This window comes from Mobula birostris, chromosome 19 (genome assembly GCF_030028105.1).
Source record: "Mobula birostris isolate sMobBir1 chromosome 19, sMobBir1.hap1, whole genome shotgun sequence".
Taxonomy (NCBI): Eukaryota; Metazoa; Chordata; class Chondrichthyes; order Myliobatiformes; family Myliobatidae; genus Mobula; species Mobula birostris.
In genome coordinates, this window is record NC_092388.1 from 55,423,010 (window position 1) to 55,444,832 (window position 21,823).

The 21,823-nt window shown below is 43.8% G+C and overlaps 1 protein-coding gene across 3 annotated transcripts in view; it reads left to right on the forward strand.

Moving 5' to 3' along the window:
• Window positions 1-1,891: 1,891 nt before the first annotated feature.
• jarid2b (jumonji and AT-rich interaction domain containing 2b) overlaps window positions 1,892-21,823 on the forward strand; it is a 358,906-nt gene continuing 338,974 nt past the window's right edge. For 2 of the 3 annotated variants that reach the window (XM_072283626.1, XM_072283631.1), the window contains exon 1: window positions 1,892-2,402. In XM_072283626.1, coding sequence (XP_072139727.1) covers window positions 2,358-2,402 — 45 coding nt within the window. In that variant the 5' untranslated portion in view covers window positions 1,892-2,357. The remainder of the gene's footprint in view (window positions 2,403-21,823) is intronic. The other variant, XM_072283632.1, reaches the window with a different exon arrangement.

The window sequence follows — 21,823 nt, forward strand, 5'->3', positions numbered from 1 at the left end:
AGAAGGAGGTGATGATGGGGAAGCAGTGGGAGGGGGAGATTGGGAGGGAGCAGGAGGGGGAAGATGGGAAGGGGAGATGAGGAGGCAGCGATAGGGAGGATATCAGAAGGGGGAGATGGGGAAGCATAGGGGGGAGATCAGGAGGGGGTAGGATGGGAAGCAGTGGGAAGGGGGACATGAGGAAGCAGCTGGAGGGGGAGAACAGGAAGCGGGGGGGAGATGAGGAGGTTGTGGGAGGGGGAGATGAGAAGGTTGTGGGGGGGAGATTGGGAGGTAGCGGGAGGGGGACATGAGGAGGTTATGGGAGGGGGCGATGAGGAGGTTGCAGGAGGGGGAGAGGAGGAGGCAGCGGGAGGGGGAGAGGAGGAGGCAGCGGGAGGGGGAGATCGGGAGGCAGCGGAAGGGGAGATCGGGAGGCAGCGGGAGGGGGAGGAGGAGGTTGTGGGAGGGGGAGATGAGGAGGTTGTGGGAGGGGGAGATGAGGAGGTTGTGGAAGGGGGAGATGAGGAGGCAGTGGGAGGGGGAGATGAGGAGACAGCAGGAAGGAGGAGACTAGGAGGCAGCGATAGGGGGGATATCCGAAGGGGGAGATGAGGAAGCAGCGGGAGGGGGAGATTGTGGGAGGGGGAGATGAGGAGGTTGAGGGAGGGAGAGATGAGGAGGCAGCAGGAAGGGGGAGATCGGGAGGCAGCGGGGGGGGGGAGATGAGGAGGCAGCGGGAAGGAGGAGATTAGGAGGCAGCGATGGGGGGATATCCAAAGAGGGAGATGAGGAGGCAGCGGGAAGGAGGAGATCGGGAGGCAGCGGGAAGGGGGAGATCGGGAGGCAGCGGGAAGGGGGAGATTGGGAGGCAGCGGTAAGGGGAGAGGAGGAGGTTGTGGGAGGGGGAGATCGGGAGGCAGCGGGAAGGGGGGAGGAGGCAGCGAGAAGGGGGAGATCGGGAGGTAGCGGGAAGGGGGGAGGAGGCAGCGAGAAGGGGGAGATCGGGAGGTAGCGGGAAGGGGGGAGGAGGCAGCGAGAAGGGGGAGATCGGGAGGTAGCGGGAAGGGGGGAGGAGGCAGCGGGAAGGGGGAGATCGGGAGGTAGCGGGAAGGGGGGAGGAGGCAGCGGGAAGGGGGAGATCGGGAGGTAGCGGGAAGGGGGGAGGAGGAGGTTGTGGGAGGGGGAGATCGGGAGGCAGCGGGAAGGGGGGAGGAGGCAGCGAGAAGGGGGAGATCGGGAGGCAGCGGGGGGGGAGATGAGGAGGCAGCGGGAAGGAGGAGATTAGGAGGCAGCGATGGGGGGATATCCAAAGAGGGAGATGAGGAGGCAGCGGGAAGGAGGAGATCGGGAGGCAGCGGGAAGGGGGAGATCGGGAGGCAGCGGGAAGGGGGAGATTGGGAGGCAGCGGTAAGGGGAGAGGAGGAGGTTGTGGGAGGGGGAGATCGGGAGGCAGCGGGAAGGGGGGAGGAGGCAGCGAGAAGGGGGAGATCGGGAGGTAGCGGGAAGGGGGGAGGAGGCAGCGAGAAGGGGGAGATCGGGAGGTAGCGGGAAGGGGGGAGGAGGCAGCGGGAAGGGGGAGATCGGGAGGTAGCGGGAAGGGGGGAGGAGGCAGCGGGAAGGGGGAGATCGGGAGGTAGCGGGAAGGGGGGAGGTGGAGGAGGCAGCGGAGAGGGGAGGTGGAGGAGCGGCAAGAGATAGAGATGGGAAGGAGCGGGGAGACTGTGGAGGTGGCGGGAGGGGGGAGACGGGCGCTGGAGAAATAGCAATCGAGGGGACCTGGAGAGGCAGCAGCCGAAAGGAGGTGAGTGCCAGGCTGCGGTTCGCCAGCTTTCCGGCAGAGGCTGTACTGAGTGTGCGTGGCCGGGAGCGTCCTAACGTAGCCATTTAAAGTTAAAGGGATATGATTGGTGGGAGTGCGAGTATGAGCCGGAGTTGTGTGTGTGTTTGAGACTCTGTCTGTCTCTGCACAGAACGTGACTACATTATTTTATTTCCCTTCTCTCTTTTTCTCCCCCTTCCTCCCATGTTTTTCCCCTTTCTCTTCTGATTCAAGATGTAACTTCACCGCACGCAGCGTTTATTTTTTTGTTCAATAACTTCGTCTTTTAGGGTTGCCCGGGAGCAGTAACTGTACCTGTTATCGACGAGCTTTTCTTCTTTTTTGCTGAAAAAAAACGATGAGTGTTTTATTGAAGTGAATTATTTATTTTTTTCTCTCTCTCCCTTCCAACTTCGGATTTAATCAAAAGACGAGCAGGCACGGCAAGCACGGAGAGCGAGCTTTGTAAATATAGTCCAGCCAGGGTTTATCCACATCGACGAGATTGATTCATGTGGAATTTTCTCCTCTTCGCAAAGAAAATTGGAACAACAGGATGACCAGAGAACGACCCAAGAGAAATATAATTCACAAAAGATTAGTAAGTAGCTTTAGAAGTTCTTTTTAAAGATCTTTTATTTTAATACTATAGGATGAAGCTAGGCTGTAACATTTCTCCTTTTTTAACAAGGTTTTTTTGTTTGTTATGGTTTGGGCTGTTAATACTGCAAGGTATGCCCCCATTGTATGCTTCTCTCTCGTTTTATTTTCGTGAATGCAGACACAATGATTTTTTTTCATGGATTATCTTTTAGCGTTGGTGATTGCTGCTTGCAGAGGGGCTGGTTTTAGTGGCAGCCTGGCCGATCAGACCTAATTATTTAATGGTGTTCAGCCGGCCTGTTGTATTGCAAAGCTGCTTGTACGGGAGGGGAAGGGAATTGATCACGTCCCTGAACGAGTACTTGCACGGAACGCCGTTCGCTTCGGCAGCTCATCCAGCGAACGGCAAGCTCTTCCTCTGCAGGATTTTTCCCCCTTGCTTTGCTCCCCATTTTGGATCTTCCTGCCGCCGCTGCCTATTGGTTCTGCTTACATTAATGGCAACCTGCATCGTCTTGTTGTTGAACTCTTATGTCCAAGCAGGTTTCTTTCTCCCCTATCTCCCAACAGCTGGACCACGTTCTTGATCGTTTCTTTTACTGCCCGGTTCTTGTAACCCCCTCTGCTTCAATTTATGTAGGCTTTTTTGTGTAAGTTGCCAGCGAGGACAATTTTCAGCTTAGTTTTTTTGTGTCTTTTGGTTTGCCACATGGTCACGCTGTAATCTGGTTGCAATGTTTGCATTCTCGCCTTCCCCCCCCACCACCTTTTTTCAAAGAAAGGGTTACTGTCTGCAGTTGGTGAACGTGAATTATTCAGGGCCTTGTAAGTAAAAAGGAGATTGCAGATGTTTGAAGCGATTTGGACTGTTAAAGCGTCAAGGTTTCTCGTGAATGCTCCAGGTTTTTTCTTCCCTCTGGGTCCGTAGCGATCTCCTGACTCAATAGACGGCAGTTTTTAAATGAGGAAGGTGACACGTTCGCTACTGAGCACACACAACTCGGTTCCGTGCAACCGTGCTGACTTCGATCGGATCCCCACACTGTTCCTGTTGCCCACCCCGCAAACAAAAACACTGATCGGCCTGTGTCTCCGCTCCCGAATCCTCAACGTGGGGGAGGTTTTATTGTGTATCTGATAACTTGTCAAATAGCTAGCTGATCGGATGGCACGCATTCGTGGGCCACACGGAAACGACTCGCGAAAAGAAAACACAAACTGGTTGTATTTTAAATACCATCTGACGCATTGCGGGGTTTGCTAAAGTTTTATATGTCTACAGCCTACATGGTCTTTGCACCCTCCCTTCCCCTTGCTTGTTACAAAAGGGGGAGGGGTGGAAAGTTTTGAATATTGTCTGAATGCGTATGGCCGGTCTCTTTGCAAAAGCAACAGAAACTTGAGTGCCGCTGTCCTTCGTGTATTGGTGTGGCTGGTAACCCTCGCCGCCCACTCCCCACCCCACCCCCATGCCAGCTTGCACCCGGGATGGCCGCGGGTGCAGCGGCTGCAACAGGTCGACACGAGGGAACCCATCGAACGTTGTGTCGGCCGCGACGTCACAGCGGTCCGGAACCTTGGGACACGAGGAGGAGAACCGGCCTCCGTGGCGTCACAATGGAGGGGGGCGGAGCCGGCGCGCGCGGAAGCAGCGGCACCCCCCGCCTCCCAACAACAATCACGTGACCGGTTGCATTTTTAATTCACAAAAAGAATGTTACTGCACTTTTCGGCGGCAGCCCATTGCCGTCTGCAAACATTGCAAGCACGTACCGAGTTTGTAACCAGCTGGGGCTTCAGTGTGCCCTGTCCCTCGAAACTGCTATGCATAACAGATGTCAATCATTAATATTTATTGTGGAAATAAATGCTCAGGGATCTGTGCTTCCTGGACGTTTAGTCCCTCCATTTCTGGGTTAAATGTAGAGAGATTAATGACTGCTCCCAATTTGTAGTTTGCTGTCTTGCTTTTTTTTTAAAAAAAAATCGTGACTTCGGGGTGAAGCTCTCCATCCGGTGATCGCTGCATTTCCTTTTTTGGATAATTGTATGCGGTACTTTAATTGGGCAAAGGATATCTCGTAATGAAGCAGTACGATTGAGCTTGTAGATGGAATAACTGTGTTTGGGATCTTGCAACAGCAGTAGGTATTAACAATTCCAGCTCAGTCTTCCGGCTGCCACCTGATGCGTGTCCCTAAGATCCTCCTCTTCGACCATGCTTTTGCCTCCCGCTGACCTTGCTGCTGCCTCTCTTCCGCCAACCACCATTTCTGTTCACTTGCGCTTTTTTCCGCGTGTAAATGAATGCTATAAAAGTGTAAATCATTATAAGTTTATATCCATGTGCTCTACTGTGATAGGATGTCGTAAATCTGTATAGGGAGACTGAGTGATCGAGCGAAAACCTGGCAAAAGGTGTTTAATGTTCGGGGGGGGGAGTGTGAGATCGAGCACTTTGTAAGAGGAATCAAAATGCACTTTATTATCTAAATGGAGAAAGAGTGCATGAATCACAAAACGCCAGGGAGATCCAACGAACTGTTAGGAAAAAATGAGAAGGACATTTTTTAAAATTGTGAAGTGGTTGGTATTCCCAGCATAAGGAGGCTTTATTTCTATTGTATGGGTATCGGTGAGGCCGCACCTGGAATAATACGCAGTTTTAGTCCCCTTGCATGAAAGAAAGGGTATTGGGGGAATGTAAAGGAGATTCACCAGGATAAATCCTGGGGTGACAGGGTTGCTCAGTCAGGAGAGGTTGGATAGTATGGAGCGTGTTTCTCCTTGGGGTTTTAAAAAATGATGTATTTAAATCTGAAATTTAATTTTGAGGGAACTGGAAGTGTAGATGCTTTCTACGGGAGAGTCACAAGCAAGCCCTAAAAGAAATGGCTGCTGATTTAAAACTGAGGTGCGTAGAGAGTGGTGAATCTCTGGAATTCTCTGCCCCTGAGGACGTTGGGGGCCAGATCGTTGGGTATGTGTAAGATAGAGACATAAGTATTTGAAAGATGAGAGGAATTGAGGGTTATGGGGAAGTGGCTCAGAAGAGGAGTTGAGACCAGTATAGGTCGGCCATGATCATATTGAATGGCAGGGCTGAGGGGGCCAGCTCCTGCTGAGTTTTTCTTGAAGCAGGGTTTGCCCTGACATGCTGAAAATTAAATGACATGAGGAAAGTCTGACTTGCCCGCATGTTTTTTAATACTGCTGCAACTTTAGATGCACAGCATAACTTGGCAATCTGCCCCTTAAGGTCCATTCTGCTGTGCATTTGCTACACAGGAAACTTCCCCCTTTCAAACTTGATCCAACTTAATTCTCTTTCCTTTCTCGCTCATGCTGCTCTGGTTAAACACATCCCCACTATTCAACTGAGCCACTTCAAAAAACAATTCCAGACTTAATTTACTTTCTGGACCAAGAATTTTATGAATTAACCTCTGCATTTATTCACAACTTAGTTCTGATACTATGCTATTTAAAAGTAACTGCCAAAGCACATGAACTCTCAGTGACTAATTCTAACAGTGTGGGAGAGTGTGTTTTGGTTAGAGACGTGTTTCCCTGTTCAGATATAAAAGAACCCAAGACACTTTCAAAAACCAGGAGATCGGTGGAACATGTTTAGCATTCCTCCTTTAACTAATACCATTAAAACAGTATCTGGCCATACATTTTGCTTTACAGTGATTGGCTACCCAGTTCACATTTTTGTAATTATTGATTTTGGGGGCTTTGTGCAAGGCCAGCCTTTGTCCATCCCGGAAGGCACTGAATCTTGGTGGCTTGCTTGTGTGGTTTAGAAATGTGTGTCACGGGAAGGAAAGGTGAGTGACTGAAGGTTGTAATCAGACTGCTTACTGCACCAGCCAGACCATACACTAAATATCTCCCATGACCAAGGAGGAAAGATCATTGGTTTATTATTCTCACATGTACTGAGATATAATGGAAAAACTTTCCTTTGCCATCCAAACAAATTATTCCGTCCATTTAGCACAAAAGGGGAACCAGTGATGGATTTAGTTGGAGAAAGTGCAGTGCAGGAAGACAGAGTGCGAGGTTATGATGAGGTAGGTCGAGTGATCAAAGATTTCATCTTTATCATAGAAGAGGTTCTTGTAACAGCACATAGAAGCTGTCCTTGAGATTGTTTTCCAGCTTTTGTATTTTCTCCCCACCAGGAAGCGGGGAGAAGTGAGAATGGGTGGGGTGGCCTGCTTTCCTGAGGAAGTGCAGACAGTCCATGGATGGGAGGCTGGATGTGGTTCTGGGAAAAGCCACGAGACTGATTCTTAGGGTCTGGATTATGTGGAAGGTTGGAGGGACTTGGGATACTTCACAAGGAAAACAAATATTACGTAAAGAAATGATACACTGACTCACAAGAGTTTAGTTTATTTTGGGGAAAGGGAGGGATAAGTTTACTTGGAAACAGCATTAAACTTGCATTAGGACAAGGGGCCAATGTTAAAAATGATACCAATTTAGGACTGCTATGTTTTCTCTTTACTTAATGTACATTGAAAAGCAGAAAACACCAGGTATCAAACAACTTTGTTCTAGCATTTAGCTACTCTGGATAGATAGGTGAATAGCCTAATTTATAGCTATTTAATGGTTGGGGAACATTATTTTCTTCTAAATAATGTTGGTATTGTTCTTTTAAAACATTCGATCACGATCTTTATGCTGATTTAGCTCTGACTTGCCTTCTCTGTTATTTTCTCTTGTGTTACTTGCAATGTCCTGTTCTGCTAATGTTGGTCTTGATCTGTATTTGGGCCTATGTGAGGTATGTGTGCAAAATTGTCTGGGACTGAATCTTACACGTGGGCTGCCATGAGCTTGTACAGCATCAGCAGGCTATCTCAATATTGCAACTGCTTTCTTTGGCACTGCAGTCTGAAGGGACAGTGTGGTTTAAACTAAGAACTGTGTTCTCAGGACATGTGTGTTCTATTAGTTGGTCATGCTAATGGTTCCAGATGCATTCAGAACACATTACTAAACTGTTGACAGAAATCAAGCGGGGATTTATGTAGTGTATATTGCACCTGATGAGCCTAACTTGTCCTTTTAATATGGTATAGCAAGCACAATGTCTCTTGTTTGAATATCATTTATATAAAATTCCATAAACAGATAGCTAATGTTGATCCTTGTGGGACCCAAGTCAAGTTATTGACCTGCTAGGAAATTGGCTGAGGAACAGAAAAAATAAGCTGGTAGTCTGTCACAGGATGTTTCCGTAAAGATGTGTATGGTGACCACAACGATGCATTCACTGTATGACTAAAGTAGTGGAAGGAACATTGAAAAATTTCCATGATATAAAGATGGATAATTCTTAAGAACAGTGTAGAAATGAGCATTAAATTACAAAGCAATTGAGCAAAACTGGTAAATTTTATTTCCGTAGTCATCCTCTGAAACTAAAGTGACCTAATCAATTTCTAAATGGTGAAAAGCAAGAGGGCAGTGAAGGTTAAAGAGACTGGGTGTTCTTGTATGTATTATTAAGATACCATGAGAGTACTGAAAATAGTCAAAGTTTAGTATAGTGCTGGCCTTTGAAGTGGAGGATAAAGGATTCAAGTTGTCTTCCATCTGCTTATTACCATAGCTGGAGTGTTGAGCTTACTTCTGGGGATCAAATCTTAAATATGATTTGTTCCTTTACACTTGTATACAGGAAATAACATTAAACAATCTTCAATCTTGAATCATGAAAGAGCATTTACATTGATTTGCCAGAATGGGGTTAAATGAGGAGGAGAGCTTATGCAAAGTAAAATTGTATTTCCCGGAATTTAAAATGCCAAGAAGCAATTTAACTGAAGCTTTCAAGATGTTAAAGGGGGCAGACTGAGCAGGTAGAGTAGAAACAGTTTTTCTTCAGAGAATATATGACCAGGAGGTACAGTCCAAAGATCAGTATCTAACCTTTTAACTGAGAAGTCAGGAAGTGCTTCAACATGAGAAGAGTGCTGTGCATTTGGAACTCCTGATGCTAAATTGTGTTAACTAAATTTCTGATAAGATGATGAGGTGTAAATGCAGGTTTGTGATGTCTCTAACCACAATCTCATTGCATAGAGGAACAGCCTTGTGGCTAATTAGTCTCTCTCCTGCTCCTAGGTATGGTAGCATGGTGTCAGGTTGCTTTCTCTTGTCGTGTTTTGAAGAGATGGTGTAAAGTGGGGACAGGCATTATTAATGACCAAATATGCAAGTTGCACAGAATGTATGGGAAAGAGTTTTAGAAACCAGAATAGATTTAAAGATTGAAAGATGATAGGACATTGAGTGCAAGCCCATACACAGCAACTTGGCAGCAGCTTCTTCCCACCCCTCCATCTGATTTCTGAACAACCTCATTATATTTTGTAGTTTATACTAATTTTAATTATTGTATCCGGAGAAGCTACAAGTTTCACCTCATGTAAGACTGTAATAAACCTGATTCTGAAAATGAAAAGCTTTTGCAATCTTTCTCTGTGCAGTGTTGAGGAAGGTAGTACAAATAAATCTTGGCCCTTTAGAGGCTGAGAAAGTGGTATTGATAATAGAGTAAGGAAAGAACAAAAATTTCATACAATTTTATAAGTGGTTCAAGAAATATACTGAAAGTTGTGGGTAACAGAGGGAAAACAAACTGGGAGATTTTAAAGCAATCAACATCACCAGGGGAAAAAGTACAAGGCAAACCCAGGGAATAAGCATGGAGGAAACTCCCTAGATTGAATGCTGGGCCTGTAGGCTTCAGAAATAGTAAAATAATCGGTAATTAATCTGAAAAGGGTTCAGCATATTGGAACAGCAAATATACTCCCTATTCCAGAAGAGAGACTGAGAAAAAGGAAACCAACAGGTGTAGTTTTTTTTTTTTGGGGGGGGATTCCCAGAAGATATTCAGGTGCCACAGAAGATTATGTTATGCAGTAATGAAGCACGAGCTAATGGCTAAAGTTAGGGAAAAATAGGTATTTTCCAGGTTGGTAAACTGTGACTAATGTGGTGTCTTGAAGGCCTCAAATATTTGGCATCAACATTAATGATTTAACTGAAGGGGCAGATTACAATTAATCAAAGTTTACCTAGCACAGCGATAGATGTTGGAGGAAGGTACAGAGCAGGCCAGAAATTTGTTCACACAATCCCAAACGGTTGGGGGGAGACTATGTTTATGGTGTTGAAAATCAGATTAACCCGAAGTAGAACTATCGGGTACATTGGGGACTGCAGCAGAGTGGTGAATCTTCTGAAATTCTCCACCCTGTAGGGTTAGGGTGGCTGGTATACCAGAGGTATTTAAAGTGGAGTTAGATAAATTTTGAAAGGTCAGGGAATTGTAGTGATCTGGCACGGGTTGAGGGCTGGGAGAGATTGAATGCTAGGGCAGATTTCAGGGGCCTAGTGGCTAAGATCACATTTTCTATGTTCTGTCGTATTTTGTTTTAGAGGAAGTTTTGCCCTCAGCATATTTTTCCCAACATTATGTTCTCTCAGGCAATGTTCTCAATAATACTGTAGCATATATAATTCACCTACACTGAAATTTTCAACCTAGCTGGTCAGAGAAATGACTGTCTTTGTTAGCAGAGCAGCCAGGTTTTGGTAGTTGTATTTCCCCAAACCCATGCTACTTAAAGGAACATCACTTCAGGTGCATTCTTGTCCTTATCTCAAATAGAGCTTCTGTGTATATGGTGTTCAAGGTTTTGGTCAATATGAGCTTCTAAACCTCAGGTCTCAGGCTATTCCTGCTTATCTTTGCCACATCCGGTTGTTAACTGCCTCGGGATGATCCTTCAGACTCCTTACTTGAGGTGAGGAGTCATCATCGTCCTTCCTGCTGCCTTTCGAACAGGCAGAGGGTGCAGTGGTATATGCCTGCATTGTAGGATTTCCCAAAAGTACAGGGCACTCGAATGCTGGCATTGCATCCTTAACAAATTTCTTGGCAACTTTCTTGGCAACCTCTGTCAGGGTTATGTCTATATGGTTTCTGTACAAAGAATTTAGCTCACGAGGTTTCTATTTTTCTCTAGCCTGTCTATTCCTCTGATCTTCCAAGAGCACTCTCCACCCCAATCTTTGTAGCATCTATTCATTCAGTATCAGCACTATACTGTGGCTGGATGAGTGTTGATCATGTGCTAAGAGCTTTGGTAGCAGTCTGTAGGGGGTACATTTGCCATGCTTTGTGCAGACAGCTGTGTCTTGCTACTCAACAATGGAATTTAGTATATCTTGGTTTCAACACAGTATTGCCCAAGGAAACCTGACAGCATTCAGCCTTCCTGATTTCCAGAAACAGCTTTAAGATAACTGCACCCTTATTGCAATGCCGGTAAAGTGGCATGTTGCAGTCTCCAGACCTCAGTGTCTGCAGAGACATGAACAAATGTAGTGGCAAATGAAGGGGAGTCGGGGTATAAATGGGGAAGCTGAGGCTAGCCAGTTGGAAGGAGGAAGAGAAAAATGTGATATTGGTCATTGAAATTCAAAGAAATCTGGATGCACTGTGTGCTAAGATCCACTGTGCAGGCAAAATTCCCGCTGCTGCCTTGTAAGGAGTTTGTACATTCTCCCCGTGACCGTGTGGGTTTTCTCCAGGTGCTCTGGTTTCCTCCCACAGCTCACAGACCTACTAGTTGGTAGGTGTATTGGTTATTGTAAACTGTCCTGTGATTAGGCTAGCATTAAATCTGAGGATTGCCGGGCAGCGCGGCTCAAAAGGCTAGAAGGGTCTATTCCGCACTGTATCTCAATAAATAAATAAATTCTGGCCTCTATGGAGAGGAAGTCTCGCAAAGACTGTTGGCACTGCACATGACATTCTGCACGTTGTTTAGCTTTGCTGAGGATGTTCAGTAAAACCCTGATAATCTTGCGTGTTTGGGACTTTAATCTGGCAGTTTTCCTGGACTGTTGGTTGTTATTCAATATTAATACCCCAATGCACTTTTAATATAACTTTTTTTTTAAAAAATGCTACACAGTAGTGTAATGAATTTTTCAGTGTTCCTGTTTCAGAGGTAACTGCAAGCTGGGGTCCCAGTGAGTCTTGGGCAGTGTGGAAACATTTATCAAGATTATTGATAGTCAGACAGTGAATTGCCTTTGGAGCCGGTACAACTTGAAAGTTCTTTAGATTAATTCCTGGGTTGACAGAGTCATCTTGTGGGGAAGGATTGAGCAGGAATGGGCCTGTAGCCTCTGGCATTGAAGACTGAGAAGTGATGTCTTTGAAACACAATTCTGAGGGAGTTTGAGAAGGTAGATGATACAAGGATGTTCACTTTGGAAGGCATGGTCTTAGAATCCAAAAGTAAGGTGAAGAATTTATTTCCGGGGATTTTTTGCATCTTGAGAATTCTCTGGATCCTGAATTATTAATAAATATTAGGACAATGTGGGAATCCAGTTTTAAGATGAGATTTAAAGCTAAGATTAGATCGCCTTTGAATGTTAAGAGGAGACTATAATGATCATCTGGCAGATGGTAGTGTAGCGGTTAGTGCGTTGCGATAATTTATAGCTTGGGGCATTGGACTTCAGAGTTCAATTCCAGTGCCCTCTGTAAGGAGTTTGTGTATTCTTCCCCAAAACCACATGGGTTTCCTCCCGTGCTCCCGTTCCGTTTTCTCCCACATTCCAAAGACTTGCCCCCTCAGTTGGCTAATTGGTCATTGCAAATTGTCCCGTGATTAGGCTAAGATTCAATAGGTGGGTTGCTGGGTGGCATGGCTCATTGGGCCAGAGGGGCCAGTTCCACACTGTATCTATAAATCTTAAAAAAAAAGTAACACCTCCTGTTCTTGTGTATTTGATGCAGTTGCACACTGTTGTTCTGACATTTGCGTCCAAGATGCTCATGAATAATTTTTAGTTGGAGACGTGGGTTAGGAAAGGAGCCTGGCATTGAATGGAAGAGATTTGCTGGGGGAGTGGAAGAGGAAAGTATTCTTTGTAGATAATCCAAGATTACTTCAAAGCGAGATAGGAAATTAGGAGCAGAGGATATAAATGGAAATTAGCAAGTAGCAACTTTAAGCATGCCAGCCAGCATTTCTCTGAATAAAGAGACACATGCTTTAAATTATGTACCCATAGAGCAAAATGATGAAACCTTCATAGTATAATAAAGGATACTTGTGATTGTAGAAAATAACTTGTTTTTATTTTGAAGCAAATATTTTTGCTTTTATGAAAAAAATTAGCTAGCTATACACATCATCAGGTACCAAAAGAGGTTCCCAGCTGTAGCTCTGATTATAAACAGAGCAGCTTTGATTTCTTACCAGTAATCAGAAGGCCAATAAGAATAACACTTGTTATTACATCGACCTAAAGTTTGCAGCCACCATTTTGAAATTAAGGTCAATTTTTGACCTCAACAGTTATAATGAAAATACGCAACTGATTTTCACTGGGTTTAAATATCCTCCCTTTTCTTCAGATCACACACTCGCTGGGATATGGTTATACTTTGCATTTGTGACTCAGCAGTCTATAATATGTTTTGGCACTCTACCTGTATTGGGTGTGGTACATTACTGTAGTCCTTGGTCACCTAAAGTGGACGATAATGCTGTTATTTTGCTCATCAAGTGGGGGGGAGCTTGCCCACAGATTGAGAACCAGCAGTAACATACACTTGGCCTGTATGTTGAACTGATTGTGACAATATTTCAGAATTTATGTGGAAAACCTTTGAAAAGAATTAACCATTTGTTCCCTTCTACCATTTACGCACACACATGCGGTTTTACAAGAATACAAGTTCAAAGTGAGATTTTTGGTGTTATATTCGTGAAGTACAGTGCTAATATGCGATGGATATAATAGTTGAGCAGTGGTGTAATTTCATTGCTGTCAGAATGTAATGACTAGGTAAATCTTAATGTTTTTATACAGTACTTTGCCTACCCAATCAGCTGCATCTGCTTAGTTGCTATAACATCCTATTCAGAACAAAGAAAGGCATGTCAGCATGGAACATATGGTTCTAAAGAGCTTAGCATATAATGTTTGTACTGTAACAGTTGTGTGTTTTGGAATTTACTTTGTACTACCTTCGGCTTCCTTTCACCATCAAAAATTGAGGAAAACTAATCACAACTACACTAACAAGATTTCATTGGTTGTTAAGTTACTAAGCATATTAGAAAATACTGAGGCTGTAAATAAATTTACATAAATTTTGTAAGATTGAGAGATTTCTTTCATTATTATTATCTGGAATCCTGGTGCAAGTTTCTAGGGGAGGGTGAAGGTGTGAACTGAACTTGAGTAATTGGAGGCCTGCCAAGATGTGAGTGCCCAATTACAGTCTAATCTTGTTAGTTTTTTAGTTTTTTGCAACCTCTAGAAAAGTTAAGAAATTATTTCTCATAATTTTATTTTCTTATTTGGTGGGCACTGTGGGCTTTGGTTGGAGGAAGATTATTGTATTTTGCCTTGCAACTTTTTCCAAAATCTGATGCTAGGCACCCAGTCTTGGTTTGTGGATCTCAGTCTTCTTGCCAAAATGAATGTGGAACCCAAATTAATTATTAAATAGAAAACGCAATTTCATATGTATATTAATCAGCCCCATCATAGAAACAGTGCAGGAGCCACAATCCAGGCCTGGGAGCGTAGAGGTAAAAGTAATGGGTGGATGAATTATAGTAGAATTGAGATTTTTTTGCCACAGGGTTGTGAGAGTTGGGATCTTGTGGCCAAAGTGGGTGATAGCAGTAGAAATTGTTATGTATTTAAGATTTAGGTAATATTTGAGTAATCTTTTTATATGTATTTTTATATGTGTGTATATGTATTTTTTAATTAAGCATTTTTTAATTACGGGTTGTATGTTTAAAAAAAACATTAATTGCATGTGTTATTACACAAGCATGTGATTCGTGCGTGACTCACAAAGATTCAAGTTACACCTGCCCTCCTGGACTCTGTACCGTTCTTTGAATTAGTTTAATGTTTTGAAGTCGCAAAACATAACAGAAACCCTAATCATGTTTAAATGGTGCTTCGAGAACTAGGAATTGAGCGGAAGGTAGAATTAAGTTAGGTACATTTTATTTTGGCTGGCAAACGCAAAATAAACCAGAAGGCATTCTGTGTTTGAAAATTTGTTGTGATTCCTCAATGTGAAGGTGCCCATGAATTTTTCTCAAAATAGCCACTTTGTTAGGTTAGGATTTCATCCACATGTTTTACTTTTTAAACTAAGTGCTGGAAGACCCAAGACACCATTCGGTTATTCAGTTTTGGATTTGCACCTACGCATTGCAGTCTGAAATCCCTGAAACTCGACATTCATTCTGATGGGTGAGGGTTCTTTCTGTTGCTGTTCCTGCTGCCAGGTGGTGGGTGTCGTGCTCCAGCTCGACTTGCTTCAGTGCTGTTTGAGTGGGCAAAAATAAAGCAGCAAGTCCCGCACAATTGCAGTTTGAGAAGGAATAATAAAATTTTTGTGGATCTACTTCACACTTCGTAATCTCTGATCAAAATGGCTTATTCCAATAGTGATTTGGACTGTTTTTCTCATAAGCTGATGACCCGGTCCCTCTTTGCAAGCCAGATGCGCTAGTTTGGCTAGAGCACTCTGTTCTGACAATCCTGGTATTAACCCTAGGCATTGATGTGCTGAAGGTATTCAATTCTCTTTTGATTCATTTTTGGTATCAAAATGAGGTTTTTGGTGGCTTTGTTGAGGTGAAGTGAAGGTGTAACTTGTACCTGCCTCCTGAGCAACGGTGTTTGCAACTGTGCCTGTGGCTGAATTATTCAGTCCCACTACTTCTGTACTAGGGAATCGAGTACAGTCGGCCCTCCTTAACCGTGAGGGATTGGTTCCAGGACCCCTCGCGGATACCAAAAAACGCGGATTCTCAAGTCCCTTGCTCAACCTGTCTCAATGAGGTGGATCTTAGGACCCAGCAGAACCTCAGACCTTATTTAACCTGTGTTAGTGCGGTGGACATTAGGACCCAGTGACGGAGCTCTGAATCCGCAGTGTTTCTGTTCATGAAAATAATCAAGATCAGGATTGAGAATAAAGTTGAAATAATAAAGCGATCGAAAAGAGGTGAAACGCAATCGGTCATTGGAAAAGCATTAGGCTACAGTCAGTCAACGATCAGAACAATTTTAAAGGATGAAGTGAGAAAGTCCCTGCCCTGATGAAAGCTACAATTATTACTAGGCAATGCAGTGGTTTAATTATTGGATTTTGGGTTTTTGATCCTCCACATCAATCTGGCATGGTTGGAGAACATGCTCAGGAGCGATCTGTCACTGGATCGAACTCGGGAACTTCTGTTCCCGAGCCTGGCGCTGAAACATACGGTTCTGAAGTGTTTCATATGCATAGAAAGGTAAAATATATACTATATACTAAGACAAACGTTTGACTAACTGACGCTAAATAATACCAGATGTACCTGTTCTGACTTGCTTAGTAAGAGAACTTACGTTTTTTTTTCCCTGATCCACGATAACCTACGCACATCCTCCCGTATACTTTAAATCATCTCTAGATTATTTATAAATACCTAATACAATGTAAATACTATGTAAAATAGTTGTTATACGGCATTGTTTAGGGAATAATGACAAGAAAAAAAAGTCTGTATGTGCTCGAACAACAAGTGCTGGAAGAGCACTTCCGGGTTTTCTCGATTCGCGGTTGGTTGAATTCGCGCATGCGGAACTCGCGGATAAGGAGGGCCGACTGTAATTCATTGTCGATTTCTGGGGGTAGCCTTGATATTTGGTATTGTGTTGGGTTACCAAATGTAAGTAGTGTTAGAACAGGTGCTGCAGTAGGGATTGGTTGTTTCTCCCAGCTAAGAAGGAATACTGTATTCCTGTTTCCAAGTGTCTTGGAGTTGCTCTGTCCCTGTTGTAAGTGATTATGAAAGCAAAGTAACTCTTGTAAACGTTCAGCAGGTGGAGCAGCATCTGTGGAGGAAGAAGCAGTTGATAATGAATTTGCATCCCTCAACTTTTCCTAATTCTAAAGAACTGAGTTTTAAATAAGCACAAATTCAGGAGGGGAAAAGGAGCGGTGAGGAAGCACAATGTGTGATAGGGTGGATACAGAAGCAACTAATGTCTCCTGTTTATTATGGACTTTACCTTTTGCTCTTTCCTGTCAAATTGTGACTGAAGTGTGTATATGTATGTATGTATGTGTGTGTGTGTGTATAACTATCTTTCAAACTCTGGCATGTCTGGACAGTTGCCAGTAGCTGTGTGAAATGCTCCAGAGGCAGCGTGGCCCACTGCACAAAACTTGAACTGCTACTGAAGTGAAAATGGTTGTTTCTAGCAGGTATGTAAGTTATAAAAATCAAAACTGCAGATGATGCAAATCTGAAATAAAGGAACAAAAAATGCTGGAAATGTACAGTGATTTAGAAAGCATTTGTGGAAAAAGACATACAGTTAGCATGTCATTTGTCAGAAACTTGTGATAATAGCCCTTTCTATATCTGGTTCAAATAGGCACCCAGTAAGTAAGCAATAAGACTGTCCTTTCAGGGTTTTATGTGGCATGTGGTCACACCCCAATGAGCTTGTGAATATATAATTGAAAGTTTTAAAGAATTTGGAGTTGGCCATTGTGGAGAAAGGTATTGTGAAGCTGCATTTCTAAAGCATCCTTCAGTGAAGTATAATATCCTGAGGACTTAGGTAGAGAGACAACTTTTTAAATCTTTCAAGTTTAATAGATGGGAAGTCCGCAATTACACGTCTTCATGTCAGCACAAGTGTGCTTTCGGAAGTGTCTGAATAGCTATTAGAATAGGAATTCTGTTTTTGTTATATTCTTTCTCGTTCCCTATCCTGGGATGTAGAGACTAAAGCTACCCCACCTGAGATCCATTAGTGTGACACACCTTGGACTAGCGTACCCTAGTACCATTTTTATTCCCAACTTCAGCCACTTGTATTGTGACGTTTTCATTTCATTAATAGTTTCTGATGAATGACATAATGGTTTTGATGTGTTCACTCAAAGCTGCAGATGAAAGTAGAAGAGTGATTTAAACTGTCTGAACTTGCACAGGCTGAATGAGCATCTTGATTTTATTGTCTCTTTTGTTTTTTTTTGGGGGGGAGGGCAAGAAACAGGATGTACAGCAGTAGTGGAAAAAAAATACATTCCACCCCAAAAGAACTGAGACTCTGTCACAATCTGAACAGTAACTTGGGTAATTGATTAGACTGGCAAAAGAAGGGGATGTTCACCAACCACCTTTTGGAATGATAGAAACAGCAGCCGGCATCCACTTCCAAACTGCAAAGCAAGGGTTCCATTACATTGGGCAAAACCCACTCACTATCTGCTGGCCCACAGTTCAAAGATTCAAAATACATTTATTATCAAAGAATGTGTGAATTGTACAACCTTGAGATCTGTTTGCTTACAGGTAGCCACAAAACAAGAAACCCAACAACAAAAAAAAAGACCAACACCTGATACGCAACAGTAAGGAAAAATAACACAAATCATGCAAATGATTGCAGTGAGCATCAGCATTTCAAACCAAATGAGTCCTCAGATCTGAACCCCGGGTCAGCCTGGAGTAGGCCCAAAGCCTCACTATCAATTTAGTGGGCATAGAGCATTGCATCCAGAGTAGTCTTCATAGCCTCAGCTCCATGGAGGGAGGTGTGACCATTGCAGAGCAAACGAAATCTGCTCTTGCCTAGGATCCCGACACCCTGTCTTTTCAGTCTATCTGGGCCAGTGTTTAAATTGATCATACCTTGCATTGTACTCGCGAACCACCTCATTGAAAGACTCCAGTGCTCTGGAGAGAGGAGTAAACGTCAAGAGGAGAGAGAGAGCGAAGTCAGCTCTCGCCTCCGATCTACGCTGGCGATTGTTAAACAGTGATTGTTCCTCACAGAAGAACCAGGCCACTGAGAGGGGTTCCAGGCCCAGATTTTGCAGTTGAGCCCAAAGTCGCTCTAAAGCTGTTCAAATCAGCTCAGTGCCCTGAGCGATCCAGCCTTGCACCCGGGCCAGTTGTAAAGGCACTGGAACTCCTCTGCCCCGGTACCGACTTGTCCTGTCTGAATGCTTCACTCCATCTGCAACACACCAGCCCAGTTTATTCCCCCTGAGCTCACCTCACCATTGCTTTACCCCTCACTGTTAGCAGCAATAATTTAACACAGGAAAGGTGTTTTTAGTCGAATTTCTTGCCACTTGAACTACCAGTGAACTGTCACATGTGTTTGATAGCACCACCTTAACCAAAAGTTAGGCGTGGTGCCGGCACAGGTTACTAATACTAGCCTCTGAAACATCAGACAATTTCCTACTGTTCAGTAGAGCGTGGACATGATGGCTAAACTACTTTCTCAATTCAGAATTTTTTTTAGACTACTGTGGGTGATCTTTTTTTTTAAATCAGCAACTTGATGAGTTGGTGAGCACTTGTTTTAGATTATTTGTTGCCTCTCGGAAATAAAAAAAAAATCAGGGGGAAAGGAAAACTGCTGATCATGTGCAGGATCTGAGCCCAAGTTCTTTTGAGCTAAATGTATTTTTTTTCCCCCTTGTTTCTTGTGCACCCCTCCTCCACTGGGGGGGGGGGGTGTAGTTGTCTGGGTGCTGGAGTTTGTCAGAGCTTTGCCACAAGGCAAAATTCTGACTGTGAGATGGACCTACTATGAACAAACTACAGGTCAACAAATTTATTCTGGATCTTACACAAGTAAGTGTTTTAGTGTTTGAGTAGGCATGCTTTGAAATGCAGTAGTTTTTGAAAAGGCTGTGAAATCCAGCTGGAAAAACTACTAAGATTAGAAGTCTTGGTTGTGAGTTCTAGTTTTTGTAAGTTTGAGGTGCACAGCTCAAAAATAGGTGAAGATTAGAAACTGTGAAAACGGTTGCCTTATTTGTCTTGTTGTGCTAAGGTCAATAGTGTTTGTTAAAATAACTGGTGCACTGCATTTGTAGCATTGTGTCTCGCCCTTTAAAAGTGCCAATGTACTGTTGAATCTTTTTACAGTTGTGTTTTGGGATGAACAGCAGTAAGGTTAATTGGTGGCAATGCACAGGTGCAAGTTAGTTGAGTTGCCACTCGCAGGTCCTGCAACCCAAGTTCGGCCCTGACCGCTGGGGCTGTTGGAGGAACTGGCACATTCTCCTTGTGACTGCTCAAGGAGAGACTCCTGCTTCCAATCACATTGCAAACATGTGCAGGTGGGTAGGTTAATTCTCCTCAGTGAGGGTGAGTGATAGAATGAGGAAACCTGGGGAAGAATGATCAGCATGGACCCACTTCAATGTTGCAGCTCTCCTCGTCTCTAGACGTACTGATTTGCTGAATAATTATGTAGCATTAGAATATAGAATAGTACAGCACAGTACAGGCCCTTCGGCCCACAATGTTGTGCCGACCCTCAAACCCTGCCTCCCATATAAGCCCCCACCTTAAATTCCTCCATATACCTGTCTAGTAGTCTCTTAAACTTCACTAGTGTATCTGCCTCCACCACTGACTCAGGCAGTGCATTCCATGCACCAACCACTCTCTGAGTAAAAAAACCTTCCTCTAATATCCCCCTTGAACTTCCCACCCCTTACCTTAAAGCCATGTCCTCTTGTATTGAGCAGTGGTGCCCTGGGGAAGAGGCGCTGGCTATCCGCTCTATCTATTCCTCTTATTATCTTGTACACCTCTATCATGACTCCTCTCATCCTCCTCCTGTCCAAAGAGTAAAGCCCTAGCATTATTAATTGTGAAGTTGGTAATTTTGTATTTTAAGATGATTTATGTGCTGAAGAACTGCTTCTTGCTGGGGTTGGTTCCATGTGCACACGAGGGCTATGGACATCAAAATAACAGATGCCGTGAATTTTAGTTGGAGAATTCCATGTGCACAGTTACTAACTATCCTGTATCCTCATCGTGTCCCTTTCCAGCCTGTGGTGCCTACTGACAGTAATCAGTGTTGCCCTGGCATCTAAACCTGGGTTCTTTTGAGAAGGTAACAGGAGCAGGATCAACCTTCTGTCTTCCAGTTTCCTGCCCCAACATCCATCTTCCTCCTGCCCAAAATTACCTCCCACTGGAGGTTGGCGAGGTATTTGAACTTGAGAAGTTTGATTGGCTGGGTTGCAAGATTCTAAGGTGTAGGCTTTGCCACGTAATCAGCCCTGGAAACTGAGAAAGGTGAACTTTAACACAAGGATAAATTGCTTCAGCCTGGGAATTGGCAAGCAGAGCTTCTTCACTGCTGCAGGGTTCCTCAATCATAATAATTTTAGTACTCTAATTTCCTCACAGGTCTTAATATTACAGTGTTTGTACTGCAGTTATAAATATCATAATTTAAGTAAACAATCTATTGCACCTGGCTTTTGAAAGTAGAATGAATTTCAAAGTGTATCGCAGAAATAACTACTGAAGGAGGATGAATCTTTTGCCATCATTCGCTGTTGCTGCTCTGTCAGATGTTCCATTTAATCTGTGTTGTACAGTTGCTCACTTGCTGCTGAAATGTGTTCTATCAGCAACTTGCACATATCCTCATGGAATCTGTTGCTGGTCTCCTCTTTACCGCACTTCGAAGCAGTGTGTCATCTGCAAAGTTTGAACTTTTATCTAGTGCAGCAATTTTTTTTAAAGTCGCAGTTCATAAACCACAAATAGCAGCAAAGTACCCAGTACTGACATTTTTTGATGTTCTAACCTCTATCATCCCTCCAAGACCAAGGAACAGCTATTCACTGCAACTCTTTACCCAGAGCTAAACTCTTATCCACCCTGCCAATTATTCTGTGGGCTTTAGCTTTCCTAATCAACCCTTTATGCAAGATCATCAAATAACTTCCTGAAAACACAGAAGACAAAAAAAAACTGCATTCCCTTCATTAAACTGTGGGAAGGTCTGTCTCGTTATGTGCCTATAGTTCACGGGTTAACAACCTGGGGTCCAAGGTCACCTTGTTAATGTTATTGGTCCATGGTGTTTGGGGGTGGGGGGGAGGTTTGGGGACCCCTGGTAGAGTTTAATGCATGAGTCCCTTTTTATCTTAATATTGTTATTGTACATCCAGACTTTTTTTTGGGGGGCTCTGTTTGGTTTAATTTAATGTTGATATCACGGTTCTTCATCCACACCTGTTCTTGTCTTGAGGATTATATGGACTGGACCAAATTCCCATTTTTACCCCAGGTCCAGAAAGAGTTGCCCCTGGTCACATACAGAGTTGGGGGGAGGAAGAAATTAGAGCAGTATTCCTAGCTGATTATTCCTTTCTTAACCAGCGACGGTGTCACCCCAATGAATTGCAAATCCTGTTCAAGGTACTTGATTTTCACCTACACACACACACACACACACACACACACACACACACACACACACACACAC